The 22,069-nt window shown below is 46.9% G+C and overlaps 1 protein-coding gene across 2 annotated transcripts in view; it reads left to right on the top strand.

Moving 5' to 3' along the window:
• Nucleotides 1–22,069, top strand: part of LOC144782779 (exocyst complex component 3-like) — a 380,915-nt gene that overhangs the window by 301,076 nt on the left and 57,770 nt on the right. For both annotated transcript variants that reach the window (XM_078662074.1, XM_078662073.1), the window contains exon 9: nt 19,539–19,694. In XM_078662074.1, the coding sequence (XP_078518200.1) occupies nt 19,539–19,694 (156 nt within the window). The remainder of the gene's footprint in view (nt 1–19,538; nt 19,695–22,069) is intronic.

Genomic DNA, 22,069 nt, shown 5'->3' with positions numbered 1-22,069 from the left:
CTCCGCCCGACTCATCCTGGACATTCCCCGACGCAGCCACATCTCCGGCCACCCGAGAGACCTGCACTGGCTCCCCGTCAACAAAAGGATCACGTTCAGGCTCCTCACCCACGCACACAAGTCTTTCCACGACCTGGGACCCAAGTACCTCAACGACCGCCTGACCTTCTACATGCCCACCCGCCAGCTACGGTCTACTAGCCTCGCCCTCGCCGCCGTACCACGCATCCGAAGAGCCACCGCCGGAGGCAGATCCTTCTCCTACCTGGCGGCCAAGACTTGGAACTCCCTTCCTTCCACCTTCGGCTGACCCAGGACCATCTCGCCTTCAGGAGACAACTCAAGACCTGGCTGTTCGAGCAGTAGCGGACCCCTTCCCCCAAGCGCCTTGAGACCCTTCCAGGTGAGTAGTGCGCTATACAAGTATTATGATTGATTGATTGATTGAGTTGACACTTTCCCTTTTCCATATTGAGTGCCACAATAGTGTACGGACCAGTTTAATCACATCACTGATGAAAGGTAAAGCTGCTTCAGTGTGGCAGATGAAATTCGAGCAAGCACAGGGGGTAGATAATACTCTTTTACAAAAAGCGTCCTGCACGTGCTGCAGCTCTCCAACTTCCTCCATGCCCCAAATTGCAGCCCCACATGTCGCAATAGCCTTTGCTTAGCTGAATAAATCTTAAGCATCTCAATACTTTTTGCCAGGATATTGGCTCTGTTTGTCACCATGTCCTTCCATTTTAGTTTGCAATCAAAAAGAACTCCCAGATAAGAGAACGCATAAACCACTTTTCATCTTCTGTTACCTATGTGGAATCTCAGGGATTTCTTAGAGCACGCCCCTGCAAAGACTAATGTTTTAGCCTTATTGACATATAGATCCAAGCTTGCCATAAAGCGTATGTATTACTCTTTGAGTCTCTGCCGCGCCCTTGGAGTTCTAGCCAAGAGCACTCCATCATCTGCATAGAGGAGTATTGGGAGGGGGACTCTACTTATGGGATTTCCTTTGCGCTCTCAGCCAATACCAATTCCAATGTATTTGTATAAAGGGAAATAAAAAAGGGGCTAGGACACAGCCTTGTCTCATGCCCTTTTCGATATTAAAGGTTCCCCTTGTTTCCCACACCTCACGCTTGCCATGGCTCACCCGTACAGCTGTCTTATGAAAGTGATTATCCGTTCCTCTATGCTCAAGGACTTCATGATGGCCCAAAGCTTTCTATGGGCTACGCAGTCAAACGTGGTGGAGATCGACTGTAGTAGGTTGTATCTTGACCTTGAGTGTGTACTCAGAATCATTGGCTTTGCAGGAAGCAGGGAGAACTAGGAGACTCAATTGGACTTAGAGTAGATGGTGGCTTATTGATATTTGTTTATTCCCACCATAGTGCAATTTGATCGGGTAGACAAATTGTAGTAGGTTGTACCATGAGCATGGGTGTGTACTTAGAATATATGGCTCGTAGTAATCTGGGACAACTAGGAGGCTCCACTTGAATTAGAGCTGATTGTGGCTTTTTGATAATGATAACACCGAATGTGGGAAATATTTCTTAATATAGTACCTGTGCGAAAATGAAGGAATTGAGCTAATGCTCAACATGTTTCTTTAGCATACATAGATGTGTAATAAATGGTAGATTGGTGATATGATAATCTATATTGGTTGCTGCTATGTGTGTCTTTGTACATATACACTGTGGACGGTGGGTCGATTTAGCCATCCTCATTATGATATATATACATTTTTTCAGGATTTAAACGACACCACATTAATCATTAGCTTGGAGTACTATATAAACTGCAGACAGTATCGAGCAACTCATCAAGATTACCTCTCTATCGAGTTTGTATTGTGACTCAACTCCGATTTGAATGGGACTTTTTAATGGTGCTGGTGTGTACCGACAACAATTCTAATATGGCGACACTACTTTCTCCCAAATCATGCGTCCCTTCCTCAATATAAAAAACAATCTTGTAAGGCAATTTCGTCTTTCTATGAGTGATGCAGAATGCATCACTGTAAGAAAGTGGGTTATTTGTTGAGGGAAGTGGAAACCCAGGACCAGCAACAATGGAAATCCTTGGCCGAGTGAACCACAAAAGTCACTAACTTAACTTGTGCTTAACCATCTGGTAGCTTGGCATTAAAGCAGTCAACTTAGAGGCATTCTGTAAAGTATTTATGCAGTACACAAACTGAAATGAACACAAGAAAGATCACATACCAATTTAGAAAAATTGAGTCAATTTTAATAAATACAATGAACCAAAATGAATTAAATCCAATCAGTAGAAGCAGACTTGTGTAATTTCAAAGTTTTAGGTAGATAGAGCACATAAAAGCATACAATTCCACTTGCAGTCATCTGGTTGGGTTAGACTGGGGAAAACCACATGTTCAGGCCAACAATGATGGGGCCTGGGCAACATACAGGGACCAGGTTAGTCCAGGTGAAAATGTTACCTTCTCAACATTTAGTTGGTGGTAGGGGTGGCTGCAATGAGCAAGGAGAGCACTGCTTTAGCACGAAGACCAGTCCTTGTATCGTGGGGGGGGTCACCTCTTCAGCACGAAGATCCAGTCAGGCGTCACGGAGGATTGTTGCCAGAGCTGTGCATTACTGTTTACTGTGGGATGTTGTTGCTTTCGTGTGAAGTGCAGATCTCACGTTGCCGGTAGTCACTGGTGGTTGCTGTAGCAGGAAGAATCAGGTTCACCGGAGGTTTACACTGGCAGTCATAATGGGTGTCAGGGTCTGAAGATCACAACATTTCAAGATTTATCTTTTTCTTAGGAAATAAGGTAGTTCTACTTTTGTAGTGTTCACAGGTCAAGGAGTATATTGATGAATGGCTCAGGAGGACCAATATTTATACCTGATGCAAGCCTTTAAAGCGGGGGAACACAATGGCCTATCCCCACATCCGGTTTTGGAAAGTTCTTCCCTTCCCCTGCCAAGGGTTTAAGAAGTATGGGGTGACAAAAGCCCAGGGTCAGGTTCCTTTGGGTGTGTGTTGGAGGTAGCCCTTTGAAGTGTTAGTGGGGCATGGAAAAGTTCTGCCCTCTGCCATCCTGGCTGGATGGCCCATCCTGGCTGGATGGCCCATCCTGCCACCATGTAGTCCCCCTTTGTCTCACTGTCTTGGAGGAGTACACAAAGACCAACAGCAGAGCCAGTCATAGTCATGTCACCCAGGGCACTAGCAGCAGGCACCAAATAATTAGGGCAGAAAAATAGCAACTTCTAAAAGTGAAATTTTGAGTCCAAACATGACATTTTCCCAATCAAAGGTTAGCACTTATTAAATGTAATAAGGAAACCCAATGTTATCAAATGGGAGAGAGAGGCCTTGCGGTAGTGGAAAACAAATTTAGGAGTTTTTCACTACCAGGACAAATACAAATTAATCCCACATGTCCTGCCTTTTAAATACAATGCACCCGGCTTTATGTTATGTTATGTTAAATGAATTTATTATGCGCACGGCTACTCATAAGTGTCCCGGCGCGAGACCACCGGGGTGCATCAGTGGGTTTCAAGTGAATAGATGTGTTTTCAATTTTTTTTATAATGCAACTGGATCCTGGATGGTACGCAGGGCCAGCGGGAGAGCATTCCATGCAGCCATTGCTTTAACTGAAAACGAGCTGCCCCCCATCGTCTGACGCTTGAAACGTGGGACTTGTGCAAGGCATAGGGACGGGGAGTGCAAGGAGCGCGCAGGGGCATAGAAGGAAACACGCCTCTGCAAATACATGGGCCATGATCAATAATTTGAATTTCACTCTGGCTGCTAAGGGCAGCCAGTGATATAGGCGCAACTGATTATGGACACTGTCCCTGGCTGACAGACCCGATAACAATCTGGCTACGGTGTTCTGGACCACCTGTAACTTTTTCAACAGGTAGCCCCCACCAAAAAGGGCATTAGAATAATCCAGCCAGGACAGGATCAACGCACACATGATCGTTTGTCTCGCCGCAGCTGGTAGAAGAGGAAAAAATCTTCTAAACGATTTAAGCAAGCCGAAGCAGCCGCCAGCCAACTTTTTGGTGTGTACTGCAAAAGAAAGCTCTTCGTCAAACCAAACCCCAAGATTTTTTGCTGGCTTGCCAGTAGAGGTCGGACGTGGGTAATCGGAGGCCAGAGCTGCTCTCTGAAATTCGAGTGAAATGTGCCAAACAGCAGAATCTCCGATTTCCCTTCATTGCATTTGAGCTGTGCATCCGGCAGCCATTTAAAAACTGATGAGAGGCCAGGTTGGGCCTGAAATACGGAGCCCACACCTTTAGCCCAGGTGAAGAGCACCTGGGTGTCATCCGCGTACGCCATCACCTTAGCCCCCAACTCCTCTGCTAGATATATCAGAGGAGTCATATAGATGTTAAATAGGAGGGGACTAGGGGCAGAACCCTGCGGGACACCCATTGTGACCAGCTGAGGAGAGGAGGAGGAGCAGAGCCAGCCCCAAACAGTACCCAACGGACCAATCCTGGCCAGCCGAGACAGAAGCAATGGGTGCGGGACCGTGTCAAACGCATCTGTGAGGTTGAGAAAGATTAGCGCTGCCCTCCCGCCTGCATCCAGACAGTCCTGTATAGCCTCTTCCACCTCAACCAGCACTGTTTCAGTGCTGTGTGACAGGTGAAACCCAGATTGCACTGGATGTAGAAGAGCCTCCTTTTCCACAAAATCGGTCAGCTGTTTATTTACCGCCTTCTCACATACCTTTGCCAATGCAGGGAGGAGGGAGATAGGCCAGCAATTCCCTGGACAAAGGGGGTCTAGTGACTGCTTTTTAAGGAGAGGCCGGATCTTCGCCTCCTTCCAAGCCAAAGGGACCACCGCTTTCTGAAGGGAAAGATTGATAATGGCGGTCACTTCTGCATTAACAACCTCAGCTGCCGCTACCAGCGTCCTAGCCAGACACGGGTCAGAAGGTGAACCTGATTTTAAAGCTTTAAGAATTTTAAGACATTCCAGTGGGACAATTGGCCTAAATTCAGACAATGAGCATCCAATATCTTCTGGGGGACACACCAGAGCATCCTGCGAGTGGATACTGAGAGGAGTGAAAGTTGATTGAATACCTAAAGTCTTTTCTCTGAAAAAGCGAGAAAGAGTGTTGCACCACGAAGGTGAAGATGGCATTACACTAGCTTGGGCCACAGGAGACATGGAACTCTGAACAATCGCATACATTTCCCTAGAGTTGTTGGCAGCTTCAATACAGGCTGAGTAGAATTGCCCTTTGGCCAAATTAATCGATGCATAATAAGACTTATGTTTATCTCTAAGCTTCCTCTTGTCAGCTGGGCAGTAGCCACCCCTCCTCCACTCCCGTTCAAGAATTTTACAGTCGTGCTTCAAGCCTTTAAGCAAGGAATTAAACCAGGGTTTAGACGGTGATTCTCTAGCCAGCCTGGTTGAACGCGGGGGGGCCACCGTCCCAACTGCAGATGAGACCCAGTTAGAAAACCCTATATGCACTATATAGGGCCTACCTTAGGGATTACTTATATGTGTTAAAAAAGAAGGCTTTGGCCTGGCAGAAGGTTTATTTTTCCAATTTGAATTGGCAGTTAGCACTTCACTACAGGCTGCAACTGCATCCTGAGACTTGTTTTAAAGGGCAGCTTTAGTGGGTGGCACAATGAGTGCTGCAGGCCCACTAGTAGCATTTAATTTACAGGCTCTTAGTACAAGTAGTACCATATACTAGGGACTTATAAGTAAATTAAATGTTCCAATTACATGTAAGCCAATTTGACCATGTTTTATGGAGAGAGCGCAAGCAGTTTCACATGTTTTATGGAGAGAGCTCAAGCTGTTTAGCAAAAACATATTAAAAAAACAGTAGGGGTGAGTTTGCTATCACACTTCCCAGATTTTAGTAAAGCCATTATGAAGCTGTAGAGTTCTTAATGACTAGCTCCCAGACCATATACTCTTTATGGCTTTACTAGACTTACAATGTCTAAGAATGGACTTAGACACTGTAGGGGTACAGGGGGTCATGTCACTGTGCCCTTTACCTGAGGGCTAGTGTACCCTGCTGGAGGGGTGGCTTACCTAGGCCTCAGGTTGTAGACATGTCACACAGGAATGTGTGCCATGTCGACTCTTCACTTTTCTCTGCACCAAAACAAGTACCCTGCAATGGCAGTGTGTGGGTGTTAAGGTACAGGGCTCCTAAGGGTGGCAGCCCTTAGAGGCCTTCCCTGGTCACAGGGCTCTTGGTACGCATGGTACCTTTTACATGGGGCTTACCTGGTGCCAGATATGGGCCAATTGTGGGTACAGAAGTACAGCTTTAGACAAGAAGACATGCCCTGGGATCCTGATTGGCATAAAAGGGGGTGGTGATGGACGGAGCATCTGAGCCAATCAAACACTCACACCCAGTCAAAGGTTCTGGGTTTGATCCATCACCGTTCTTTAGCCCACTCTGCCACCCCAGTTCAGACATGGCTATATGCAAATCAGTCTGACCCTGTGCCTCATGGGAACAGTACAGCCCGAACTGCCAAGCCATGTCTTCCCTGGACCGGAAACAAGCTTCCGAGGACCGGTTTCTGGCATTCCAGCCGTCTTCAGCCCGGCTTGCTTGAATCCAGTGGCAAAGTGAGCAAGGGACTCACGTCTGAGCATACCCTGCCACACTTATGGCGGCCAAAGCGGTACAAAAGGGGGTAGTGATGGACGGAGCATCTGAGCCAATCAAACACTCACACCCAGTCAAAAGATCTGGGTTTGATCCATCACCGTTTTTTAGCCCACTCTGCCACCCCAGTTCAGACATGGCTATATGCAAATCAGTCTGACCCTGTGCCTCATGGGAACAGTACAGCCCGAACTGCCAAGCCATGTCTTCCCTGGACCGGAAACAAGCTTCCGAGGACCGGTTTCTGGCATTCCAGCCGTCTTCAGCCCGGCTTGCTTGAATCCAGTGGCAAAGTGAGCAAGGGACTCACGTCTGAGCATACCCTGCCACACTTATGGCGGCCAAAGCGGTACAAAAGGGGGTGGTGATGGACGGAGCATCTGAGCCAATCAAACACTCACACCCAGTCAAAGGATCTGGGTTTGATCCATCACCGTTCTTTAGCCCACTCTGCCACCCCAGTTCAGACATGGCTATATGCAAATCAGTCTGACCCTGTGCCTCATGGGAACAGTACAGATCGAACTGCCAAGCTATGTCTTCCCTGGAGCGGAAATAAGCTTCCGAGGACCGGTTTCTGGCATTCCAGTCGTCTTCAGCCCGGCTTGCTTGAATCCAGTGGCAAAGTGAGCAAGGGACTCACGTCTGAGCATACCCTGCCACACTTATGGCGGCCAAAGCAGTACAAAAGGGGGTGGTGATGGACGGAGCATCTGAGCCAATCAAACACTCACACCCAATCAAAGGATCTGGGTTTGATCCATCACCGTTCTTTAGCCCACTCTGCCACCCCAGTTCAGACATGGCTATATGCAAATCAGTCTGACCCTGTGCCTCATGGGAACAGTACAGCCCGAACTGCCAAGCCATGTCTTCCCTGGACCGGAAACAAGCTTCCGAGGACCGGTTTCTGGCATTCCAGCCGTCTTCAGCCCGGCTTGCTTGAATCCAGTGGCAAAGTGAGCAAGGGACTCACGTCTGAGCATACCCTGCCACACTTATGGCGGCCAAAGCGGTACAAAAGGGGGTGGTGATGGACGGAGCATCTGAGCCAATCAAACACTCACACCCAGTCAAAAGATCTGGGTTTGATCCGTCACCGTTCTTTAGCTCACTCTGCCACCCCAGTTCAGACATGGCTATATGCAAATCAGTCTGACCCTGTGCCTCATGGGAACAGTACAGCCCGAACTGCCAAGCCATGTCTTCCCTTGCCAGGAAACAAGCTTCCGAGGACCGGTTTCTGGCATTCCAGCCGTCTTCAGCCAGGCTTGCTTGAATCCAGTTGCAAAGTGAGCAAGGGACTCACGTCTGAGCATACCCTGCCACACTTATGGCGGCCAAAGCGGTACAAAAGGGGGTGGTGATGGACGGAGCATCTGAGCCAATCAAACACTCACACCCAGTCAAAGGATCTGGGTTTGATCCATCACCGTTCTTTAGCCCACTCTGCCACCCCAGTTCAGACATGGCTATATGCAAATCAGTCTGAGTCTGGAGTCAAGCTATCCAGGCTGATGAAGGCTGATAGCCAGAAACCGGTCCTTGGATGCTTGATTCCGGTCTGGGAAAGACATGGCTTGGTAGTTCGGACTGGACTGTTCCCATGAGGCACAGGGTCAGAGCTGATTTGCATATAGCCAGTGTCTAACCCAGGGTGGTGTGGAGTGCAAAAAAACGATGGATTTAGGCCCAGATCCTTGTACTGGTGTGAATGTATGACATTGTTCTACATTCTGTCCATCAACTGTGTTTTTTGCAATTTTCACCCCGAGTGGGCTGGGTATGCTCAGACGTGAGTCCCAGGCTCTCCACACCACTGGAGTCAAGCTATCCAGGCTGATGAAGGCTGATAGCCAGAAACCGGTCCTTGGATGCTTGATTCCGGTCTGGGAAAGACATGGCTTGGTAGTTCGGACTGGACTGTTCCCATGAGGCACAGGGTCAGAGCTGATTTGCATATAGCCAGTGTCTAACCCAGGGTGGTGTGGAGTGCAAAAAAACGATGGATTTAGGCCCAGATCCTTGTACTGGGGTGAATGTATGACATTGTTCTACATTCTGTCCATCAACTGTGTTTTTTGCAATTTTCACCCCGAGTGGGCTGGGTATGCTCAGACGTGAGTCCCAGGCTCTCCACACCACTGGAGTCAAGCTATCCAGGCTGATGAAGGCTGATAGCCAGAAACCGGTCCTTGGATGCTTGATTCCGGTCTGGGAAAGACATGGCTTGGTAGTTCGGACTGGACTGTTCCCATGAGGCACAGGGTCAGAGCTGATTTGCATATAGCCAGTGTCTAACCCAGGGTGGTGTGGAGTGCAAAAAACGATGGATTTAGGCCCAGATCCTTGTACTGGGGTGAATGTATGACATTGTTCTACATTCTGTCCATCAACTGTGTTTTCTGGGATCCTGATTGGCAGGGACCCAGGGTACACCAAGTCAAAAGTGCGTCATGTGTCAGGAAAAACGTGGGCGGTAACCATGCAAAAAAGGGGCACTTTCCTACACATGTAACCTCTTCTTCACCTCCAGGAAGTATTTACAAAGCTCCTGCACTTTCTGAGTGTAGTTAGAATAGACTGCAATCGTTTGATTTTCATATTGCAGAATGGATGTTTCTCTAGCAGCTCTCAAAATCGCATCTCTATCCCTGTAATTCAGGATTTTAGCAAGGAGGACCCTCGGCGTGCCCGGTGGAGAGGCAGGCATCAGTGTGCTGTCCTCCCTTTCAATGGCAAGTCAAAGAAGTCCCTAGGGTGCAGTGTGTACCTCAAAGGTTTTTCCAAGAATCTTTCTGCCGACTGGCTCTCCACCCTCTCGGGGAAGCCCAACAGGCACACATTATTACAGCGTGAACAACCCTCAGTGTCCTCCACTCGATTTTCCAAGGTGTTAGAGAACACAGATGGTTGGGAGACCTGTTGTTTAAGCTCACGCACCACTGCTAGCAGTGATGTTATATTGGTTTCCACATTCTCCACATTGGCTGCCACTTTACCAAGATCAGTTCACAGCAAGTTCACCTCAATGGAGACTCCCACTATTTTTCCCTTAAGAGCTGCTGCAGCGCCCTGTATATCCTCCATGAGGGCCGCTCGAGAGGATTCCTCTGGTCCCTCAGGCACACGCTCCGGGGTCCGCGAGTTCTCCTGGTGAGTGAGTCTATGGATGGGATGACTTGGGTTGGTATACACTGTGATAGTAGTTCCCTGTTGGTGCTGCTGAGGTCTATCTTTCCCCATGATGTGGCTGAGGAAGAGAAAACTGCACCTGCAGGTCCCCAACACAGTCTGTGGCGCAAGGTCGCCTGAGTAAGTTCCTACCATGAAGTTGCAGCGAAGACAAGATACTGGTGTAGGGCGTGCAGAGGAACAAGACAGGGTGATTGCTTCCAAGGGGTCCTTGCCAAGATCAGCAGGTGTATGGCGACCAGCCACATGTTGAGGTGAATGCTGGCATGGCAACTGTCAATGTGAGCAGCTGCAGCAAAGCATTGGGAGACTCGAAACAGTGACAACAATCCAAGCGCCAGCCCCCAGCTTCGGTTCCAGAATGGTGACTGCCCCCCATATCCAAAGGGAATGATCAGGTTTTCAGAAGAGGTTGGGGGTCCAGTACTTCTCACCATCGCCTCCTCCTCTGGTAGATGCCACTAGTTGGCTGACCCCCCAGGGTCCTCAGGCAAGAAGGCAGCCAGCCCCACCTCACTATCCGAAGGGAACCCCAGGTTGGGCCCAAAGCGTGTAGATCCCCAGAGCACCTCCACTCTTGTCACCCTGACGGGAGACCTACCGGTCGTGGGTACTGTCCAATAGTCCTGATCCCAGTGCTTAATTTGTGCCGATGCTTTTCGGTACTTACCACCAGCACCGTTTTTTATCAAGGCCAGTTTTACAATTTACATCAACTGCACATCTGCACTGCAATCTATACGTCATGTGTCAAAGAGTAAATTAAATATATTTGCCTTACTGCAGTGTTCACTTCACACTCTGACAGACAGTCTCCGGAGTGAGACCGTCGGTGAAGAAGAGTGTTCTGTGCAGTGTTGAGAGAGCGAGCCCATCAGTCCGATAATAAATTCATCTCCATGATGCCAATCTGAATCAATTTGCTCTCAGTGTTGCTGGTGGGCGGACAGAAGATTGGGCTGTATTTGGTTCTACTATGGGGGGTAGGGGGCTGTTTCAGCGTGCCGTGCGTAACCTTTATTTATTCCAGGGACCATGGACCACACCCATCCCCAGCACACATACACCTATGCACGAGTAACCAGCATGGCAGCACCAGTTAGCAGAAAGTGAAGCAGCAGCAGGCCTCTTAATAAGGCGGTCCTGCTGTCCTGGCAGTGCCACCATGCAGTGAGTAATAAAAGAAAATGCTGCTTTTACTGGCGCGTGTTGACGGTCACCAGAGCTGAGTCAGAGCCTCAAAGGCCTAAGCAGTGAGGTCCCAGCAATCATGCCACCGGCGTCGGGTTGGGCACCGTGTGCAGTGCAATGCTTCAAGGCAGCCAGAAGGTCATGGCCTTGCCCGGCTTTTGCTTCATTTATTTTAACCCCTGTCTGTCTGTTCTAAAGAGATTCTGACGTACTTGCTCAAAAGAAACTAAATCTATCATGAAGGCCAAAGCGCGTGTGGCATTAAATAAGGTGTGGTAATCTTTCTGTAAATCATCATCACGTGATTTGCACGGTGTGGGAAGTGCCACCAGGCCAGAAGTAATGCTCGGGCCTGTGCATCCTTCTTATCCATAGAAGGCGGTTCCTGCTGGTTCGGGAGCCCCAGTTTTATGTGCTTCTTAGGTACTAAAACACAACACTGCAAATTGCGTTTACCATACAGGGACGGCAGCAGCAGAAATAGAGATATCTCATCTGGCGGCAGCTGTCAATCCCGGCGACCTTGAGGCCCAGCGCTTGGACAGGCAGAGTACCGCATTATTTGCTGTTATTCTTGTTTTCGGATATATTTTCCCACCTCCTCCTTGGAGCTGAGCTGTTGTTTCCCGAAGCTCAGCAGTGACCGCGCCAGGACTCGGGTGCCTTCTGATACACATTAAGAATAACCCTGGGCGGGCAACTTCGCTACGCCCACAAAGTGGGCGTAGTGTTGCCTACTTTGCCCTTTGCAAAGTAGGCGAAGCAGGCAACACTACGCCCACTTCGTGGGTGTAGCGAAGTTGCCCGCCACCCGCCTTCCTCCCGCCCTCCCTAAATGCTTACATTAATATATAAATGAATTATAAAACCACTTACCTTGTCCGCCGCGTCCCCGGGGCTCCCGCTCATCATCGCGCCGCCGCCGTCTTAGATACTAATGCGCATGCGCGGCCGCCCGCGCATGCGCATTTCTCACGAGAAATGCGCATGCGCGGGCGGCCGCGCATGCGTATTAGTATTCAAGACGCGCGCGCCGGCGGCGCAATGACGAGCGGGAGCCCCGGGGACGCGGCAGGACAAGGTAAGTGGTTTTATAATTCATTTATATATTAATGTAAGCATTTAGGGAGGGTGGGAGGGAGGCAGGTGGCGCGTAGTGGGGCTACGCGAAGTGCGTGGGTGGGCGTAGTTTTTTGCCCACTTTGCGTAGCTTCGGGAAACCCCACTACGCCCACTACGCCCAGGGTTAATTAAGAATTATCCAAGTGTCCTTGGAGAGCTTTTGTTTCTAGCGTGGACCTACCCTCTGACAATCAGTGCAACTGACAGCTTGTTGACAGGCTGTAAATGGGCCTCTGTGCCAGGGAAGTTGTCAGCTCGCGGGCACAATGGCTCGTGAACACATTGCACCAATGCCTTCAACCAGGGTTACCCATCATAGGTCGAGGAGAAACAAGTCCATCCCAATTTTTTTCAAAATAGTCACATACTGCTATGCACCTGATTTTAATATAAATTCAGTCTCTGAAATTTACCTTCAGTGTGATATTCTAAAAATCAGGATTGGAGTCTGCCCTCGTAAACCTACATTGATCACCCCTGCATGAGGCGCACCAAGGACCAATTTACAGCAATCTTTCCAGGATCACACCACGCGCTGTTGAATCTTTTACCAATTTGGGACCTGGAGATGTTGCTAATAATAAAACGAATGCAAGGCATTCCATTGCAATAAGAAAACATGCCAGTAGCAACTTTAAAATAGATCGTGAGTAAATAATTCTGTGATTTTATACCAATGTACTGTCTGGATTCAAGTGTTTCTGGATTTTTGCCCTTCATCAGCATATTATAACATGTCGGTTTTGGGGGAAGCTTAGAAATGCCGCCCAAAGACTTCATAGACCGCTCCAAGAGCACAGGTAAATGCAAAGGGCTTATCAGACCAACGATTAATTCAAACTAGTGGTTTACGGTGCCAGTCCCAGTACTTAATTGCCTGGTGAGGCACTAAATTGCCGGAACCTGCACTTATAACTGCTGCCACATGGTGGCACTGTTTGTGTAATACTTTGGTGGCCTCAAACAATCTGAAATGTCACACTTGTAGGAGTGTGATGGTTACTAGTTGTGTAAGTACAGTGGCCATGTGTGGGGCAAACTGTGGTGGCCTTCTGACGAGAGCCCCGGCACTTTTATTTTTACAAATTTAGTACTGCCTGCTCGTCCAAGGGGGCCACACCACCAACCCAGGCGATCCTCCTCCCGGCCCCTGGAGATCCAATATAAGCCCCGCAGTTATCTGACGAGCAGTCAAGTGTTGATGGAGGTCACATCGGGACGGATCCACTCCTTTCACTGCCGTCGCTGAGCTCCCCAACACGATAAAGCAGAGCTGCAATTTGGGGCCTCCTGCTTCCTCCACAGCACCTCCAGCAGATTACAGGCCTCACCTGTGCCCCACACTGGCAGAGGTGCCAACATGGCACCAGAAGGACCAGGCACCATGCCGCAGAGCATTCAGGAGCCAGCCGGGTGGGTCCCAACTCCGGACCACCAGTCTCCACCCCTCCAGGCAATCACGTTCTCATTGCCACATAGGGGGGGCTACTGGTCCGATGCATTGCTCGAGGGGGAGCGCCGGTGCAAGGGGACCATTTCGGCCTTTAACGGAGCCCACACCCAGACCCCAGGACTCTGAGAATAGGCAAGATATCATTGATGGCCTCTCCACCATTTGCAGAGCCTGCCATCCATGTCACAGTGGCCCATGATCAGGACCACCAAGAACCACTGCTGGCATCCCCTGACAGGCTGCAGCAGCGGAGAGGGCGGTAGTATCACCAGGTCCAAGCCAACTCATCTGGCAGGCCCCCAGGCACACTCCATTCCCAGTGCAACAGGAGCGACCGTGAGCCGGTGAAACACCCCTCAACGGCAATCACCGAGCATGTAAAGGCAATGCCACAGGTGGATGTTGCTAGCTGCGGCTATTCGATTCCGCAAGATTGATCAGTGGGGAGGTGGAATTCCGTGAGGGCACATTCTGTCAGTCGTCTTTCCTGCCCATGCTTATAACTGTCTGGTCATCTCTGACTCCAAAACAGATATCCTTATCATTGCTCCAAATTATCTCATTAATAATGTGCCACCTCCAATGCCCTCTATTTTCTTACCTCATATCTACCCTGTCTCCCTGGAAATAAAGCACGGATTTATCTTTTCTAGGCACATATCCTCACTCACAGTATCTGGTACCAAAGCAGGTCCTTAGCAATGCAAACACTGAATAACTCAGTTCCAAACTACTGCAATGACCAACTTAAAATATACTTAAAAGAACCACTTGTCTTCACATACAACCAATACCATTATGAATAAAGTAATTGGATGATGGGGAAAGAAGAACCTAGGCCTACACCAGTTGTCTGATGAAAACAAAAAAGTGGTTGTCAGTATGCTTGCATCAATGCTAGACTCTTTTAATTGCTTGGGCCACCTTTCAGTTCATCTTTTTTTACTCACCTACAATAGTAACTAGCTATATGCTAATCCGCCTTAATCCTGCTTCAGAAGGAATAGTCCAGCCCAAACTACTTTTCAGATCTCCTTTGAACTGTAGCATTAGTAATCTATGTCTCGGTTACACCATTGAAACCACTACAGTAGTTGGGCTGAGGACAGAAGCACAGTGCAGCATCTGCCCTACAGGGACAATTTACCACATTCACAAAGTCAGGTTCAGGCCTTCCCCTACCTTACGCTGCTCCCTTACCACCACACATTGACTCCAGTCAACCCTCCCAGTGACACTTTTCTTCTGGTCTCAGCCATAAATACATAGAAAATTAACTGATATTCCGGTACTCTGTAGTTATTCCCCATGCTGGGGGCAAAGTGTATAATTGCCAGAAGTAAGTGCAAAATGCTGGCCGGAGTCACAGATCTCAACCCCACCTCCTTCCAATATCCTTGCACCAATTTAGGGCCGATATTGCTTGTAGTCCACCGGAATACATTAATAAGTGATAGAGCCTTTTCATCTTTTGCCAGAAGACACGAAAACACTGTGGTCAAATGTGCCAACTCTTGAATCTTGGCCCCTCCTAGAATAAGAACAGAATATTGATAAGCTGCACCTCCCAATCAAAGTGGAATCTACATGTGCAGGAGACTGTGTCTGAGATGAGTAGAATTTGCACCATTTACAGAAATAACATTGTGAGATGGTGTCATACGTTTATTTATTATTTATGAAAAAATTTAATAAACAATTTATAGCACTCAAACTAACCAGTGGATATTGGGAAGCTGTACTTGTAACCACGTTTAATATGACTAGAACTAGACAGATAGGTAGTGGGAGCCACAAGTTAGGAGGACTGCAACAGTGATTGTTGTTTGATACCTTAACAGACCCAACAAGCTTATATCATTAGATAACATTTTTTAGCAAGAACTTCTTAAACACCTTATGCAAGGTGAGGAGTGTACAAGAGCATCTATTGTTTCCTCGTTGACAGTTCCACAGTTTGGGGCAATATCTGGAAATGAATGAATCTCCATTTTTGGTTAGGTTTCCTTTGGGATTTAGCTTTACTTGTTGATCATGCTCCTAATGTGATGGTGAGTTTTCCTTGGAACTTGGATGGCTTTTGGCGGTGGTTGGCTCCATGTCTAACAGAAAGACCTTTGTGAGTCTAGATTTGAGGGGCAGCAAAGATAGGTGTACCAGGAGTTTGGAAAGACTGCCAAAGATATTGGCTATTATCATTTGGAGTAGAGTGGCAAACAGTTTCAAGAGGAGCCAGAGTTTATTGAGGCGGTCCTGCGAGCAGAACAATTGCGCCATCTAGATGGATAGCACCATGGCCTGTAAAAGCAGGTGAAATTCTTTGAACAAAACAATGAAGACACTAACCAACAACCCTATCAGTGTCCTCTTTTCAGAATGTATGGATGAACTCAGGCCATAAGCACAATTTAAAAAACCAACTAAAAGTATATTGCCATGTATATTTTCTTTCTGCTATCACCCAACCCCACAATTACCATCATTCCAACTACTTCAATCACTGACTGTCTTATTCTGTATAATGTTCATAATGTCTTTTCTTAATTTGATGTGCAGCTGGTACAACTGAAATGTATCTAAATCAGCACTAAGACACGAATTAATTTTTATTTAATATTGGTGAAATGAATGAGTACTGAAGAAATGTCTAGGATTTGAACTTTAAAATGAGCTGCATGTCATCTGTCTACATAGATGCATGCATATTGTTTGATTTGCAATTTTGGTGGCAAAGAACATGTTACTCTATTGAAAAAATAATCAACAATAAAATGTCATCAGTGTAAAATGCCATCCAATATTTATTTATTTATTTATTTATTTGCTTGTATAGCGCAGGACTCGACCCCCGAAGGGGTATCTCCGCGCTTATGCTCTTACCAAAATAACCTAATCATGATCATGGACTGTGAAGGAGTCAATGTGTTGATAAATTAGCAGGCAGGAAATAAATACGTTTTTAAAGTCTTTTTAAAGGACTGAAGATTATTGTTTAGTTTCAGGGTTGAGGTGAGTGAATTCCATAAAGTAGGGCCTTTGTAGGAGAGGGCACGACCTCCCTGTCTAGATTTTTTAATCCTAGGAACTTGGAGCAGTTGCTGACTGCTGGAACGCAGAGTGCGCCCGGACTATATGGGATGAATTTTTCTTTCAAATATTTAGGTCCAGTACCAAACAGACATTTATGTATTATGCAGCAGATTTTAAATTTTATACGCTGCCTGATTGGCAGCCAGTGAAGTTTGTCCAGGAGAGGACGTGAAGCTGTCCTAGGTAGGGCATTGAGAACAAGTCTCGCTGCGGTGTTCTGGACTACTTGTAGTCTTTGCAGTTGTTCCTCATTGGCCGAGATGAACAGGCCATTGCAGTAATCCAGCTTACTAATTACCAGCGTCTGGACAAGTGTTTTCCTATAGATGTCTGATAGGAATGGAAAGACATGTCGTAGCAGTCCGATGATACGAAAACAAGATCCTGCTACTTGATTTGTGTGTTCTTTAAACAAAAGTGCCTTATCAAGCCGCACACCGAGATTTTTTACGGTCTGTTTAGGAATTGGTACTGGTCCCAAATCCGGAGGCCACCATTCTGGAGACCACAAGAGGGTGGCCTCTCCAAACAACATGACCTCCGTCTTGCCTACATTGCACTGGAGGCAATTTAATGCCATCCAGTCCGATACTGCCCTCATTCCGTCCGCAAAAGATTTTTGAATTGCGGGCTTGAGGGTCTGAAAGGGGAACAAAAGCTGAGTGTCATCAGCATACGACACTGGGGTGAACCCATGTGCTCTTACAATGTCTGCCAAGGGGGCCACATACACATTAAACAGTGTAGGGCTTAGGCATGAGCCCTGTGTCACTCCCTTGGTGAGCTCCCTAAAGATGGAATAATGGGAGCCCAATCTGACTCCTTGTGAGCGGCCCGAAAGAAAGCTCTCCAACCAGGACAGAGCTACGCCTCCTATACCCATCTCCCTCAAACGACCGAGAAGTATCTCATGTGACACCGTGTCGAAGGCAGCGGATAAATCTAACAGCACCAGAATCATGGAGCCCCCGCCATCCAGTGACATCCTGATGTTATCGGTCACTGAGAGGAGGGCGGATTCGGTGCTGTGATTTGGCCTAAACCCAGATTGAGAAGAGTCCAGACCCTCCGCTGCCTCGATGTACTTGGACAGATGGGTGTTCACATGTCTCTCGGTCATTTTGCTAAGGTAGGGCAGGAGGGAGATGGGTCGGAGGTTTGAGAGGTCCGTCCATGGGAGCGCCGCGTTCTTTCGGATAGGGTTCACCACTGCTTTTTTTCACTCCGTAGGCACAAGTCCTTCCCTGAGAGAATGGTTTATTACTGCTTGGATATGAGGTCCAAGCAAAGTGCTCAGGGAGGCAACTATTTTGGCGGGCGGAAAATCGTCAGGAGAGCCCGATTTTATGTGACTCATAAGGGGGAGTAGATCCATATCACTAACTGCTGGAAATGCCACAAGTGAAACATCTCTCTGGGCAGGAGGAGTAAGCGAAATGGAGGTGTTACTCTTTTTGCTGGAAGCCACCATGATTTTCTCATAAATCAAATTTATTTTATTATCAAAAAACAAAGAAATTTCATCACATAATGATTGAGAAAAATCATCTGGGCTTTCGCATGTGACTGGTTTTACAAATGCGTGTAGAATTTTAAATAATTCCTTAGAGGAATTACCCGCCTCTGCGAGTTGCTGAGCAAGGGGAGAGGAGTTAGCCTAACGGCTAAGGCGCTCGACCTCGGACCTGGGGATCTGGATTCGAGTCTTGGTAACGACGCCAAAAACCTCCTGTGATTATGAGCAAATCACTTAATCTCCCCGTGCCTAAAAAAAAAAAAAAAAATGGAAGTGTGTCCTCATGTAAAACGTAACTTGTGCTATGTAAAGCGCTCTGATACCTGATTCGGTTCGGGTCTAGTTCGTGCTATATAAAACTACAAAAAAAAAAAAGGCTATTCTTCCGTGCCAATTTAATATTTTCATAATAACTAGATTGGGCATCGTGATATGCTTTCTTGCTTTCCTCTGTTCGCATTTTCCTCCATTTCTTTTCTTTCTTCCTGCATCCCTGCTTCTCTATTCTGAGAGCTTTAGAATACCATACTTCCTGCTTGGAAGGAGGGTATTGTTTATGTAATTTCAGAGGGGCAAGTTTGTCAATTGCCTCTATGAGAGATTTATTACATTTGAATAGTGCGGACTCTACAGTGTCCTCCTCTAGAGGAATAGGCTGCTTCCATACCCTCTGTAATTCCTCCACCGTTGCTTTATGCCACTGTCGACGCCAGATCGGTGGAAGAATATTCTTTTGGGAAGATTTATCCACTCCTAATAGAGAAAATTCTACTATAAAGTGGTCAGTCCAATTTATTTGAACAGAGGGTGAGCATCGTACTTTAGAACAATTAGAGAAAAGCAGATCTATGGGAATCAAGAGAACCCAGAGAAGGAAATCTCTGGCAACCTAAAGGAACACAACACAAAACATGCCTTACCCTACCATACCGTACCATGCCACGACCAATTCACACTAATGAGCACTAATTTAGTTCTACTTCATGTACTTTTAAATGAAGTGGCAATATTCAAGAAATGTTTATTTTCAGTTAGTGAAAATATGTCTGTGCTCTCTTTCCACTTTTACTAATAGGGAGTTGGAAATTTAGGCCCATTCAAAAAAACATTAGTATAGGAAAAAGGCTTCTCCTGCAGTGGTGTAGGACTTAAACAAAAACTAACTAGACACTCTTATTTGAGTTTCATTCATCTGGAATGTTGCAATAAGAATTCATTCATGCAAACATGTATTTTCCGTTTCAGCAGACCTCATCAGCATAATGTAACAAAGTGTTGGTGTTTTGCAGGGCTTTGTAAAGACTGTTCACCACAGAGCTTGCATGGAGTGCCTGAGAGCGTTTCTGATGACTACAAGAAAGTGCTCATATTCAAAGGAAAAGGATGTCACCAGTGTGTTTATAAAGGAAGGAAATCAACTGCAAAAGCTTTTTCAGAAACGTTTGGTAAGTCCAGAGTTTTGAATGGGGCATGGCCAAAGAAGTGTAATTACGGGTCCTTTTTTAAAAGACCTAGCCGGTGGGCCTGACTCACAAAAGTAAAATCACACTTTTGTGCAAGTTTACTATTTTTTTGCTATTCACAAACTATGAGTTAGTATGTTATTTCACCCAAGCAAATCACACATCAACAATCAAATGAATGAAACAAGACAACTCTATTGACTTTGCCAGTGCCTCTTGGCAATAGCAGATTAATGAGTATCAACATTGATTTTGTTGGAAATATTAACAATTGGAAATGGTTCAAAACACAACTCTAAACTAAACATTACTAAGGTCTCTTGAAGGGGTAGTCATCTTCCAGATACCTCAATCACTCCCTTTCTCCCCTTCACACCACTTTTCCCTATTAGACACTTACTCCCGTTTTCTCTGGACATATTTCTCAAATCCCCAACCTGTAAATCTTCAACATCATCTTCCACTTCATCACTATTTTTTCACTCCGTCCTTCTGCATGTACTCCCTTCCCTACACCATACACACACAAACGTGTACACACCATTATCGCTGTCTCTTTGTAATCACCTATTAACTTGACATGGATTACCTTTAGGGTTTTTGCAGTCATTGCTTAGAAATAGATCAGTGTTTATTCCTGTATATTTCCATTATCTTTATTTATCCATTATCTTTATTATCAGTAATCTAGCCTAAAAGTCGATCAGCAATCACCAGTAAGCATTTAATGTACCACCGGTTTAAAGCATTCCCTTACTTGTGCCTTGATACAATATTTGATGTTTGAAGTAGGAGTATGAGTTGGTCTGCTCTCTCGTCATTGGGGTTTACCAGTACGAATGGGAAGCACCTGGGCTAACTGCAACCCCACTGCACTATTGGTGCCCAATCACATTGCCCTTGTGTGGGCCTGGTCTTGTACCTCTAAGGTAGTTCTGTGCCATGTACACCCACTCATTTTACACATAGCCTTGTGCTGTAATCTGCTAGAATTGCACCCTCCTGCCCTGCTCAAATGTAGCAGGCTCCCTGATGGTATTTTATCACTTGGAGGGGTTGGGACCAGGTATAGGCCCAACCCATGGCTGGGCTACATATAAGCTGGCAGATCCATGGTGGATGAAATGAATTCTGGCAGCAGGGCACTCTGGAGGCTGAAATCCAGTCCCAGCTCTGACACTGGCATGCGAACGTCCCAACAACTAATTAAATCAGTTACATATACTGCAGCCTGGACTCCAAGTCTCAGGACAAACCAAGGTGCAGCCAGAACAACCCTTCCAAGCCCCACACAAAGACAATTAAAATAAACATATTTATTCTATGAAGATTTGGGGGGAGGGCTTTTGCCTGCAGGAGGTTGTTTGGTTTTCTGCTCCAGGGCAGCCCAGGGAGCCATATGATTTTCTTCTCCTCTTCTGGGTAGGGGGCGCTGTACTTGTGATGTGGTCCATTTATTGATGCCAGGCTAGCACAGGCCAAGTTGGGGAGGGTGAGATTGTAGTTTGGACCCTGGAAAAGGAGGATGCCAGCAGTGTGCCGGTATCAGCTACTGGTTGGGTTGCCTCACTAATGTAGTCCCTGGATCAAGACTGGCTTCAGCTAGAAGTAGGCAAAAGGCGGGTCTTCCGGTTTAATTAAGTACTGTCATGGGTGGGAAGGACAAAGGACAGGCTTGCAGCCCAGACGTTGTGTGTGTCTTGAGAGGGGGTGCTCTTTAAGACAGGAGCATCACACCATTGGTGAGAGTTTGCTTACAGGATTTTCATTCACTGTGTTCACTGTGAAGAGGAGAAGGTGTTAAGGAGACTTCCTGCATGGATTTGGGGTTTTCTGATGTGCCAATGCTGAGGAAAGGACCTGCTGTTGGTCTTTTTAGTTTGCTGTCACAGAGCTCGAGATGGTGTGAGGAAATCCTAGCTCATCTGTGGCCTGCAGTACAACACATGTATCTCAGTCTCCTCTCCAGCTGGTGAAGACACTGACTGACCTGCCCCACACACCAAGCCTGGATGCCCACTGTGTATTGATTCCAGAATACAGGCAGACTGTAGTTGCTAACCTGAGTACAAAGAGATTTTAAAACCATTCTTTTTGCCATCTGGTTTGGTATACCCTGTGAATAGTCAGTGAGTATCCAGGTGGGTGAGCTTCGTTTTGGAGGGATTGTTCATCCACCAATGGTTAGTGAACGTAGCTGGACCTTGCCCCAAAGAACCATTTATGACATATTTTATAGTTGTATCTTTTATTTTCTGGGGGTCACCCATCTCATAAATTAGTTATATTTTAGGACTGTTACTTTTCTAAACCCTCCACTCTGGCCCCACAGAAATTCACAGGTATTGAGGGTGTCT

This window comes from Lissotriton helveticus, chromosome 9 (assembly GCF_964261635.1).
Source record: "Lissotriton helveticus chromosome 9, aLisHel1.1, whole genome shotgun sequence".
NCBI classification, from domain to species: domain Eukaryota; kingdom Metazoa; phylum Chordata; class Amphibia; order Caudata; family Salamandridae; genus Lissotriton; species Lissotriton helveticus.
The sequence above is the reverse complement of the archived record's forward strand: the minus strand, read 5'-3'. Positions and strand labels throughout refer to the sequence as shown.